This window comes from Micromys minutus (genome assembly GCF_963924665.1).
Source record: "Micromys minutus genome assembly, chromosome: 24".
Classification (NCBI taxonomy): Eukaryota; Metazoa; Chordata; class Mammalia; order Rodentia; family Muridae; genus Micromys; species Micromys minutus.
This window is the reverse complement of record NC_137959.1, coordinates 15,625,390-15,638,354: the sequence shown is the minus strand read 5'-3', so window position 1 is coordinate 15,638,354 and position 12,965 is coordinate 15,625,390. Positions and strand designations below refer to the sequence as shown.

At 39.8% G+C, this 12,965-nt stretch overlaps 1 protein-coding gene across 1 annotated transcript in view; it reads right to left on the bottom strand.

Annotated features, from left to right (window-relative positions):
- RBL2 (RB transcriptional corepressor like 2) overlaps positions 1–12,965 on the bottom strand; it is a 45,016-nt gene that overhangs the window by 7,472 nt on the left and 24,579 nt on the right. Inside the window, exons 12-18 of the mRNA XM_080937057.1 lie at positions 10,243–10,380; positions 8,818–8,982; positions 7,677–7,788; positions 5,465–5,728; positions 5,027–5,307; positions 4,765–4,941; positions 147–218 (exon numbers count right to left, since the gene is read on the bottom strand). Coding sequence (XP_080793183.1) covers positions 147–218; positions 4,765–4,941; positions 5,027–5,307; positions 5,465–5,728; positions 7,677–7,788; positions 8,818–8,982; positions 10,243–10,380 — 1,209 coding nt within the window. The remainder of the gene's footprint in view (positions 1–146; positions 219–4,764; positions 4,942–5,026; positions 5,308–5,464; positions 5,729–7,676; positions 7,789–8,817; positions 8,983–10,242; positions 10,381–12,965) is intronic.

Below are 12,965 nucleotides of genomic sequence, written 5' to 3'. Positions count from 1 at the left end.
AAAATGAAAATAGCCAATCCCCTTAGATTCTTCCTTGTGACTCCTTCGGGGTAAATGGCTCAGAACTAACTATAGCTAACTTTTTGTTTGTTTAATTCATCACAGACTTAAGCTTTACTTTCAGCCCTGAGGAAAAACATGGTTACCTGGCTCCGGGCCTGTGGCTGAGTCCGGTAACAACGCATGATGTTCTGGAAGGACTTGTCTTCTTTTGTGACCTACAGGCAGTGAGAATGCTTAGAGAGATCTTCATGACAGTGAGCAGCTCAGTGGATCTGTTGCCACTCTATTAAATGAACAGCCGTCTATTGATGAAAACCTGAACTTTAGTAAGGAGGCTAGTGTGTAAACCACAACCTGGAGCAGAAAAGTTCAATAGCTAAGCTGAAATGTGACTACAAGTGGAAGTTGTTAAATCTGAACCGGCAAAGGAGGAAACAAAAACACTTACCTATGGAGGAAGTGTATTGTCTGAAGAACAGAAAAAAAAAAAAAGAGAGAGAGAGAAAAGGCTTCAGAAAACTGTTGGACACCAGTTAGCATATCAGTGTTCATGGAACCAGAGTGTCAGAGGAGGACAGAGGCAGAGAAGCAAGAAAGGATGTCCAAAGAAATGCAGACCAAGCTGAGCAGCATGGTAGGCAGGAGCAGGAGATCAAGAGTTTTAGGCCACCTGGGCTACATAACAGCATGCTGGGATAAAAAAGGGTGATCACATCCAAGTTTACTTCAAAACATTAATGTGTGCATCCAGAAAGAGCAAGAAAAAGTAGACGAATCAAGAGATCCATATCAGGTTTATTATAGTAAAGATGAATCAAAACAATTTTCCCTTTACAGGGAAAGTCCAATAAGGTAAGAGCTTCTCATCAGAAACCAAACAAGTAGAACAACAGATTCAGAGTGGGCAGGAAGAAAAGCTTTCTGTACACTGCAAAACATTCTTCAGAAGTGGATAAACACAGTTTACTTTTAACAGCAACCCCCACAGAAAGGCAATAGAAAGTGCTAAAAACAGAAAACACGAAAACACGAAAAAGGCCAGAACACTTGTAAAATATTAACATACTGCAAGGATGGTAAATGCATATTCATCTTAATTAAAAAGAGTGATTGTCTAAAACAGTGTGTATGATGTATTATTACAGCTGTAACAGACAGTTACCAAGAATGTACACAGGTGGTGGGTAGGGCTATTAGACAAGTGGTGGCAGATGCCACTTAAACCCACAGGAACCAATAAGCAGAACTGTAAGTAAGGGTAACATAACAGCAGCTATAAATACACACATGCCTTTTCCTGGCTCCTTTAAGTCATACCATTGAATCAAGGTAATGGTGGACTTGCAAAAATGCAGTACCTCCAATGGACTATACATACATACATACAGACATACAGACATACATATATATGTATGTATATACATACATACATACATACATACATACATATATATATTTGAGGCTAGGTTCTGAGAAGTGTGTGTGTGTGTGTGTGTGTGTGAGAGAGAGAGAGAGAGAGAATATATAGAAAAACCCAAACACATTACTAAAAATCTCCAAGAGAAAATACCTAATTCAAAGAAAAGCAAATCTGAAATAGGGCTATACATAAAATGAAATGTGTGTATATAAGACACATAGAAAACAAGGAAAACAAAGGGAGTCGAGGCAGTATCAATAAACATGGAATAAACACAATAGCTGTAAGACTGGGAAAAATCAGACTGTTGTCTTGGGAGACAGATTATTGGACAGTAAACAACAGATCTGTTAACTTAGTAGTCAGAAGAAAGCTGCAAATGTTTTAGAAACCAACACAAATATTACTGAAGAATTAGCTTATCAGCCCATCAAAAAAAGCTATATAATAAGTATACCTCTTAATAGGGTACCAAACATGAACCCCACTGCAGTAAAAGGGTAAATAGACAACCTAAAAATATTTAGAGATTTCAATACCACAGAACTTTGAACAGTAGCAGATCTAGGCAGAAGATCAAAGAGAAAACACGTCTTTAAACAACTTGACCTAACTAACACCTAGAAAGCACTCTGTTCTCCTGACAGCAATAGAGTATTTACCTAAACAAATGTCAGAGGCTGGAGACATTTTTCAGTCGGTACTGTGCTTGACTGTCATGCCCAAAGCCTTGGTCCAGTCCCCAGCACGGGTAAAACTGGCATGCCTGCGTATGCCTGTAACTCTAGCACTTAGGAATGGAGGAAGTCCAGGACTGGTTTGGGGTGCATGAGACCCAGTCGTCAGCACACAAACACCCCCACATACATTTAAAAGACCTGGAATACATAAAAGTGTTTTTCAGGCAGCAAAATGAAGCTAGAAATCAGCAACAGAGAGAAGTTTGGGAAACTCACAAAACTGGAAGTCACATAGTCCCGCAGAACACGCAAGCTAACTAGGAGTCATAGGAGAATCAAGTGTAATTTGAGATAAACGTAGCTGATGCCAAGTTCTGAGATATAGCTAATGTAACACCTGCCTTTGTAGTTAGTGCCATGCTTACAAAGCATACTAAGACAGTTTTTAAAGACACTGAAAAAATATACTATAATACTAAACATACACTTATATACCTTATTGTCTAGTGCATTAGGAAAAAAATCTAAGATCCTGTAGCATAAAGTGGGTAAAAATGGAGATGCAAGACTAATGACCTAAAGGAAGATAGAAATCAACTCCTGGAAACTGTTCTTTGGCCCTGTGCACATGCGTGCACACACACACCAAATTAAAAAAAAAAAAAAATTAAAGGCCAAAGTAAGCTGAAAGAAGAAAATAATAATAGGGTAATAATTCAAATTACAATCAGAAATAAAAGAGAACTTAACTATGAACCTAAAAGGACCAAAAAAAAAAAAAAAAAATTACATGTCCTTAACTCAGGGAACAGTGTCTTAAAAGATATACACTGCCAAAATTTATTCTAGAAGTGATAGGTGAACCAAACAGACCTATAAGACCAACAAAGCTGAGTTCAATACATTACCCACAAAGAAAAGATCAGGTTCCAGGGACTTCTTGGTTAATATCAAACTTCACAGAGAATAAGAGGAAACATCTTTCTAAAAGGCCAGATTTACCCCAGGAACAAAATCAGACAAAGCCATGCAATAAAATTCCAGTCGACAGCTTATGAATAAGCACAAAATTCCTCAACAAATTCCTAAACCAAACATGAAATAAAGTTGTCGCAAGTAAAAGATTTGCAAAGGGAATGCAGGTGATCTAACATGAAATCCAACTAATGTAGTATACTACACCATTAGTGTATCAAACCCACAATGAATACAGAAAAAGGCCTTTAATATAATAACATCCAACACCTTTTCATGAAACAATACTCAACAAGCGAAAGCTCTTCACTGGGTGGAAGCAATCTACCTGAGGTCACTGAGGTGGGAGATTAATGCCAATGCAGTAGGGAAAGACTGTTCTCTCTGCAAGGCCAGGAGACATACCAGGATCTCTGCTCCTAACCTTGCACTGGATGCTCTAATCATGGCAATTAAGAAAGAAAGGGAATTTGGACAAGTAATTGTACAATTATTACGACTGCATAATCTGCACATAAAAACAGTTGACACAAAATAGGTTTAAAACCCAGTAAGAGGTTCAGGGCTGGAGACTAAGCTGAGCGTACAGTGCTTGTCTAGCATTTAACGGCCCTAAGTTCAATCCCTGCACCACAAAAAAGCAACCATCTTAGCAAGGCTGCTGGATACTAAGTCAAGGTACAGAATCCAACATTTTTCTGTACTCTTGCAATGAGTACATCAAAAACAAAACAGCTACATTTACAATACCACCAAAACCTACAGGAAAAATAGCAAGGGCGAGAGCTACACTTGGAAAGCATGAATCATTGTTAAAAATCTATGACCTAAACAAATGTGAGAACATGTTATCCTCCCGAAGACTGAACTTGAGATGACTAAATCCCCAAAATTGATCTATAGATTTTCATGTGACTCTTTTGTGACAGTAACTTGATTCTAAATCTTTTATGAAATTCCAAGGGGCTCAGAATAGCTAAAATAATCAAGAACAAAATAAAATCAGGACTCACATTTCCCAGTTTTAAAATTTACAAAAGAGTAAGCGTCATTGAGAGCATAAAGTACTGTGACGGGCAGATAACATAATCAAATCAACGACCTCCACATAACCTGTGTGCCCACGAGAACTGATCCCACAAACACACCAACACCGTTTATTCAGGGGGGAGACATGGCATGAATAATGCCGTGGCGTGTGGCGCCCAGAAAGCAACATAAGAAGAGTGCGGCCGGGCTTGAATCTCATACGTACCACACGTGAAGATAAGTCAGAACATAAGAAATCTTTTTTAAGTACCGATGAGAAACTAGAGGAGTTAAGAACTTTATATAGTGCATAGGGATATAAAATTACGGGGCCACCCTTTGAAAAGTAGCCTGGCAGTTCCTAAGTGTTTAGACACACAATTCCCACATGATCCATTTCTAGGCATTTACAGGGAAATGGAAGCCTGTGTCTACACAAAATATCAACCACAATGCATACAACAGTGTTGCCAGAAACTGTCCACATGTCTATTAATAGATGGATAAAAATTACTGCCCAATGTCTATAAAATGAAATATATAAAGCTCTGCTGACAGCACATATTTGGAACGTAAGACTCGGCAAGTGGCTATTTAAAAATGTTCTGGGTAACGAAGGAGCGCCATTGCCTTTCCAGAGAGGGAAATAGTACTGACCTTTGCCATCACGTAAATGGCACACAGTAACAACTGGTCCAGATGTCTGTCCATCATAAGTTCAGGACACTGGGTTATAGAGAATTCAAAGCAGGTCCAAATTTTTTTCCTCAGTTCATCTGAAATATCAAGTTTTGTACAAAGATCTCGAAGGCGGACACCAGCTAAGTAGTAAACCTAGCAGAGAGAAGAATATTTCAAACCTTGTTTAATGCTTACCCTTCCCGGGCCTGGGCTCTAGTAAGGGCACTTGAAAAGTTACCTTTCTAAAGAAAAGTGATAAAGAACTGGTCTTCCGTGGCCTGATACTGCTGCAGGTTAATGGCTGGCCTTGGTTCTGCTGGTGTCCGCCAGGGGAAATCTGCTGAATGGCCACTGGACCAGGGACTTGCAAAGTTGTTCCTGTCACCTGTTGGGAACTCAGACTTCCAGCCAGAGCTTGAGCACTGAGGGGCTGGATAGAGCCAGCCACAGCCTGTGCCTGGCCCCCAACATTGACTTGGACTGGGAAGAACGTTATCCCTCCATTTTCGTTGGCAATACCTGAAGTTTGTTACAAAGAAGAAAAGAGCTATTGACATGAAGTTCTTGTTCCTTTCCGCCCCTTCTTCCATCATCAATTTGGACGGACACTTCCCAAGTCTTAGGTGACTTTCTGACAAATGCCCGACGACTCAATCCCTAATTCTGCCTTCCTTACCTTGTACTGGAATGGTCACTGTTTGTCCATTGTTGGCCGTGACAGTGGCTGTTGCCATGGTGACCAAGGTCTGTCCAGGAACTGGTGTGACAGAAACAGTCTCCCCAGATACATTCTGCACAGGGACAGCGTTGACTAGGGGTTGTGGGGGGATGCGCCCAGACGTGCTTCCTTCAGAGGGACTATCCTCAAATAGCCGCCTTCTAGTAGTACTGACTGTTGGGGAACTGTACCTGTCATACAATGTGGTTGGAGATGTTATACCTACAATCAAAAGAGATCAGACTATTTAACAAAGGGACAGTTCTGACTTCTATCTAAGCTCCTATTCAAAAGGAAATTCGGTGTGTTTGAAATGCTTCATAATTTTAAAAGCAAATAAAATGTATGGAAGTCTTGGCACACCCAGACTTATTTTAGTGGGAAGTGACTGGAAGCATGTCACAAAGGAAGAGTCCTGCCTCTCATTCACATTTAACAAAGACACTACCTGTGAGGACACAGGATGATGTGCCTGCCATCCTGTGGCTTTTCTCCTTCAGCTTTCTATGAATATTCATCAGCCTTTTTCCACAAAGGGAGGATTACTAACACCCCACATTCTTTAGGAAGGTAGACATGTATGGTTTAGATTTAATAAACTTAGTTTTAAGCAGTTTTATTGAGATTTGACTCACATTTCACCCACTTCAGATATATAATTCAATGGCTTATATAATTTTTATTTTATTTATAAGTACACTGTAGCTGTCTTCAGACACACCAGAAGAGGGCATCAGATCTCATTACAGATGGTTGTGAGAATTGAACCATATGGTTGCTGGGAATTGAACTCAGGACCTCTGGAAGAGCAGTCAGTGCTCTTAACCACTGAGCCACCTCTCCAGCCCGAATGTCAAACTTTAATTCATAGACTTGGGAAGAAAAATGACAAACCTGTTTGACTGAAAAGTAGTTAAACCATTACTGTTGTTCTTTCAAAACCGAGGAAAGGCTGGAGGTGGCTGAGCAGGTAAAAGCACTGCTCTTCCAGAAGATTTAGGTCTTAGCAGGTTTGGGTCTTAGCACCCACAGGGTGGCTCACAACTATCCATAACCTACTTACAGAGGATCCAACACCTTCTGACCTCTGCAGGCACCAGGTACATACATGGTACACAGATGTACACAAAGGTGAAAGACTCATACACATGAATCTAAGTACAATTTTAAAATAAAGATTTCAAAAAGCATTTAATTGGTGAGTTAGTTTGGTTTTCTGTTGTTCATTACTGCTTTGAGACAGTCTCGTGTAGCTAAATCAGAATGGCCTAAAAGTTAAGATCCTCCCACCTTAGCTTTTAAGTGCTGGGATTATGGAAGCCTGCCACCACACCTGTACCATCCATATTTACTGAGTAGGTATATATATATATATATATATATATATATGGACACATACACATGTATATATAAAACTGTTCTTTGAAAATAGTTGAGGAGCTGGTGTGTACTCAGGAGTAGGATGTGTACTTTACATTTGGGAGGCCCTGGCTTTAATCTCTAGCACCAGGGGGAAAAGGAAAAGACAATCAGGGGAATATAAACCCTGCACCTAGGCAGTCATCTAAGGAGCTAGCTAGAACATAAGCCAGGTTTTCAGTATTTCTTGGGCCAGCAGCAATGTCCTATTAACCTTAAGTAGCACAGCACAGCCCCAGTGATGACGCTGAACATGCTCCTCTCTTGGAGCCATCCTGTCTCACTGGCTTATCTGCATCTACCTGAGTAAATGTAAAGTGTTCTAAAAAGATACTCATGGCACTCCCCGAATCTTTGTTGGGGGTTGGAGGTGAGCAAAACAATGTAGGATTCAAGGACAGCCTGGGCTATGTAGCAAACCTCTCAACATATTTTCAAATGTTTTAATATTCCTTAAAAGCATTTTTAAGTCAGGTGTGGTGGTATATACCCGGAATCCAGCATTTGGAAAATGGACAGTCAGAAGTCCAGGTTTATCACTGGCAATATAGCAAGTTCACGGCCAGCCTGGGCTATACAGACCCTGTCCCAACCTCTGCATAGAAAAAGCATTAAGTGATCACTATGTCACAAAAGGACACAGAATATTCTTTGCTCTGCATAGCCTATTAATTTTAACTACAGGTTTAGATGGGATTTAGGTATCTAAATTCCAGACTCCAAAAGATTCCTCTTTGTAATTTAAACTTACTTCTTCCGAGTCCTCCAGCATCAGCACGAACTTCACCCACCCTTCTCGGGGTTAAAGGAGATCCAGCAATATAAATTTCATCTGTTCTCTCTAGGTTTTGAGGTGGCATGACCTATAAAGAATTGTTTGCACAAAATCTTAACAGTCAAAGAACATTTCACTAGAAAAGACAGTGACAGCCAGGTGGTGATGGCACACACCTTTAGTCCCAGCATTTGGAAGGCAGAGGCAAGCGGGTCTCTGAGTTCAGAGGCAAGCCTGGTCTACAGAGTGAGCTTTAGGATAGCCAGGGCTCCCTGGAGAATCCCTGTCTAGAAAAGGAAAGGAAAGAGAAAGGGAAAGGGAAAAGAGAAAAGGGGGAAAGGGGAAAAGGGGAGAAAGAGGGGAAGGGGGAAGGAAGAAAAGAGGGGAGAAAGGAAAAAATGGAAAAGGGGGAAGAAGGGAAAAAAGGGAAAAGTAGAGAAAGGAAAAAGGGAAAAAGAGGAAAAAGGGGAAAAGGGAAAAAAGAGGAAAAGGGAAAAAAGGGGAAAAGGGAAGAAAGGGGAAAAAGGGAAGAAAGGGGAAAGGGAAAAGGGAAAGGAAATGGGAAAAGAAAAGGAAGACAGAGAGAAAGACAATAATGGTCTAAAGCAAAAAGAAACAATTTTTGTCCAATTAGTTATTTCTTTTTTTAAAAAAAAGATTTGTTTGTTTATTATATATAAGAACACTGTAGCTGTCTTCAGACACACCAGAAGGGGGCATCAGATCTCATTATAGATGGTTATGAGCCACCATGTGGTTGCTGGGATTTGAACTCAGGACATCTGGAAGAACAGTCAGTGCTCTTAAGCACTGAGCCATCGTCTCTCTAGCCCCAGTTAGTTATTTATTAATAAAATTACTAAAGTTAAAATCTCAGTCTTAACATACTCAAAGCCAATATGGAGACTAAGTCTGAACCCGTGTTGGGAGGGCCAGAATAGCAGTCTCAGTCTTTACTGTCATAGAAACCTTGAGGTAGTTACAGGTTCCTCTTCGATACAGGAATAAACCCCTAACCACACCCCAAAGAGCAGACCCCTAGCCACTCTCTGTATCATGGGGTTATAAACAATACTGTTGTGCTGCCCTTACAGAAAGACTCTAAGATGTCACAAACCTCTTCACATGTAGGGACTCTGTTTTCATTATCTCTAATTCTGTCCCACAGTGGGGACTTGGTTTTCCATGCCAAATGGTCTAAAATTTGTTCTTCAATCTGATTGAGGTGTTTGACCACTTCTCTGCAAAGACCATCTTCTGCTCTAATAAATACTTCTATTACCTGCAACAAAGAAGAGGCCCAGCGTATTGAGTAGCGATACTATGATTGTGCATGCAAAAGTATAAAAGCAAAGTGGAGCATCTAATTATTTTTCAAATGCTCACACAATTTACCAGAAGTTACACGTTTAATAATGCCATGTGTACCAAGCTGCGGATCCTTTTATAGTTTTGCAAATAATCACACATATGAATAATATAAAATATTTTGGACAAAATATACCTTATACATTGAACCTTAAAACAGTAAGTTTTTTTCCTAAGAGGTGGATGCATAGTCAGAAATAGAGTATGTGCTTGAATGCTTAAGGCTATGGGCTCACTTTCCAGTATCGATAACACACACACACACACACACAAAAAAAAAAACCCAAAAAAAAAAAAAAAAAAAACCAACATTAAAAGTCTCTGACCATAAGCAGAGTGTAGAGGTTGTAATCCTAGCTCTCAGGAGCTAGAGGCAAGAGAATTCATAGTTTAAGCTATCCTTGAGTTTAATGCCAGCCTGGTCTAGGTGATGCCCTGACTCAAAAATAAATGAGTAGTACCATAGAAAACTTATTTTTTTCCTGAAAGATATTTGCAATATTAAATTTTTATAAATGAGAAAGATATACAAGCTATACAAAATTAGTGACAAGAATGCTGCTTTTTAACAAAGATTTATTTTTATCTGTGTATGTATGTATGTATGTATGTATGTGTGTGTGTGTGTGTGTGTGTGTATGTGTGTGTGTGTGTGTGTGTTTATGACCTGTGTATGTATGGGAATGAGGTCAGAAATGGGTTTCAGGTCTCCTGGACCTGGAGTTAATGTGGGTGCTGGGAACTGAACTCAGGTCCTTTGCAAGAATAGGAAGCACTCTTAACTGCTCTGAGCCATACCTCCAGTCCCAGCATCCCCTCTTATGTGCTCCTTTGCTTTTCTTTCCTGAGAACTCTTGCTATGTAATCCAGCCTAAGCTTCCCTAGTGCTGGGTTACAGGTGTAATCTACCACATCTGCCCCCCCATCCCCGACGTAGCTCTTCAATCATAGTATTCTGGAGTCCTTTGGCAGATGATGGAAAAAAAAAATCAGCTGAATGTTTCAGCCAAAAGAGATCTGACATACTACTATATATTACAAGAGTTTACACAGGTCAAAGACTCTACTTTGTTCTCTATGTAGAGATTATTAAATATTTAATAGATTTATGTTTAATATGAACAAAGTGGATTAACAAGATGTTAGTCTAAATCACCAGTATAATTTTAAATACCTTATAAAAATGATAATGTGGTACATCAAATATTTCAGCAATAAATGGAAAATTCCCAGGAGGCTTATAGGAAAAAGCAACCACCTCAAGGCAGCAGGCCAGGAGTGACCTGTGGAATGCATCTTGTTCCAGAACACCCTATAAAACAAAGTCACATTTAGAACTGAAGCCTACTCTGAAAACACATTTCATATCCAGACAGTTTAATTGCACTCATCTTCTTATTAAAGATTAAAGGAGCATATAAGACCTTTTAAAAACAAATGCTATGAAATACAAAATGATAAAATGCTGCTGTGGGAGCAGTACGCTGGCCCCTCAGAAAACGACACACAGGACCACTGGACGGGCTAGCGTTGGAGCTCTGTGGTGGCACACTCGCTTTGCCTGTGTGGGGTTCTGGGTCCAGTCTCCAGAAACACTATCCGACACAGCAGTGCTCATTGTAGGAAGAAGACAGGCTTGGCACACCACTGTGCATACCAGCCTGAGGCAGGGTGAGCCAGATGTCTGTCAGCCAGTCACAAGTAAAAGGTTTAAAACACAAGGAAAAAATTGTAAAACTTCCCAGAACATGGATAAACAGTGACAAGAAAACCAACTCAAATATAAAAGGACAAATGTAACATGATTCCAACTACCTAAGGAACTGAGAATAGGAAGACTCAAAGGCTGGAAGGCAGTACTCAGAGGGACAGGGAGAAAGCAAGTAGGAGACTAGTCTTTAACGGTGTACAGTGGGAAATAATGGCTACCACCGTGCTAATGTAACTTGAAATGTGACTTTCAAGATGATCAAAATGTTTTAAGTACATTTTAGCATAAAACAATTTAAAATAAATTATCTACATCAATAGACAGGCACCCACTTAATATTAGTCCCTAAATTGTAGCTATGGTTTATATGCTATTTAGTATGTAAACACACACAGTCAAGTCAGTGCACACAGCCATATGTAACCATATATGTGTACATGTATATGTACATATATTTGTGTGTGTATAATATATACGTATGTATGTGGGTACAGAGGTGGTTCAGTAGTTAAAAGCATTTGGTATTGCTAACCCCCGTTTCTGACCTTTGAAGCTCCATACATACAGAAAGACACACTCACAGTGCATATATATGAACATACAGTCAAAACACACAGATAAAATCTAAGTTAAACCAACCAAAAAAGAAATGTAAGTCAGGCATAGTAGTCTGTCCATGTAATCACAGCATTTTGGGAGACTGAGGCAGGAAGCTTAGATAGTCAGACTGATGTAGGCTATACTAAGTACAAGACATATGTGTACTACATTGTAAGACCTTGTCTCGTTTTTAATAAAAGAAAAAAGATTTAAATATAAACAGTTACAAGAAATTCAAATTAATTGCTGACCAATTGTTTAACTTTTAAAATGTCATTTTGAAAGTTAGCACTGTTTTTTAAAATTATTTATTTTGCACGTGTGAGTGTTTCACATACATGTTCACAGTGGGACACTCTGATGCCACTGTGTCTATTGAACCAGAAGAGTGCGTCCGACATCCTGACCTGGAGTTATAAAGTTATAAGCTACCATATAGGTCATGGAACTGAACCCAGGTCCTCTGCAGAAGCAGCTTTTAACCGCTGAGCCATTTCCTCAGCTCCAAAATTTGCATTTTTAATTATAAAGAGTTCTCTCTTAAATGAATGTGAAACAGCTGTGGATAACCAGGAGGTACACTCTGGCATTTTCACATGTGCGTTTCACATGAACGAGTGTCACGGTTCATGTCCCTAGCCTAACTTCACAAATCGGACTTTTCCAATTTTCTCTAGCTTCACCTTTTAATTGCCCCATAAAAATTATGTACAATTGTAAGATATTAGCATTTACAAGACATTTTATTGGTTTATTAAACGTCATTTTGGAAGAACAATTTTTTTTAAAAAATAATACTTCCCAAGCCCTTGCACTGCTAAGGAGTCAAATGAAATGCAGTTCATTCCCAGCCCTTCTTAGGTATTTTGTTCTCATTTTAGTTCTAGAGAGGTCTCACAAAGTTTCACAAGATGGCCTCAAGCTTGTCACAGAGCCCTGGCAGGTCCTGAAATTATGATTCTCCCCCTTCAGCGTCCAAAGCAGGTAGGAATAAAGGGGTAGACCAGGATGCTAGCTGTTTATATTTCTTGCTCAGAAAATAAGAGCAATCATCATCTTAGCTGAAGAAGAATGACTGAGTGTTTATGTTGAAGCCCTATCAAGTCAACTTTCAGTGCTTTCCTTCTGCTAGGCTTGTATAAAATCTCCATGTTCTTAAACAACTCAGCTTAAACCTGAGGATTTAATGCTTGACTACTGTGGCGGCATGAGCAGGCCCCGTGTTTGAATGCGGGGGTCCCTGCTTGCTAGAACTATTTTAGGTGCTGTGTGGGGAAGACTTAGGAAAGGTGGCTTTGCTGAACCACGTACATCACTGGGGCCGGCCTTACAGTGTAAAGTCTCATGGCATCCCCAGTTTGCTTTCTCTCCCTTGTGTTTGCTGCTGCGGATGTGGGCTTTCAACCGTCACTAGGCCAACATGGACTCTAGTCCTCTGCAACTTTAAGTCCAAATAAACTCTTTCTGCTGTAAGTTGCTTTGGTTGTTGTATTTTATCATAACAATAAAGGAGTAATTAACACATCAGCAGAGTCCTCCTATTCTAAAATGCATGTTATACCACATGCTGCTACAGGGAGAATCCC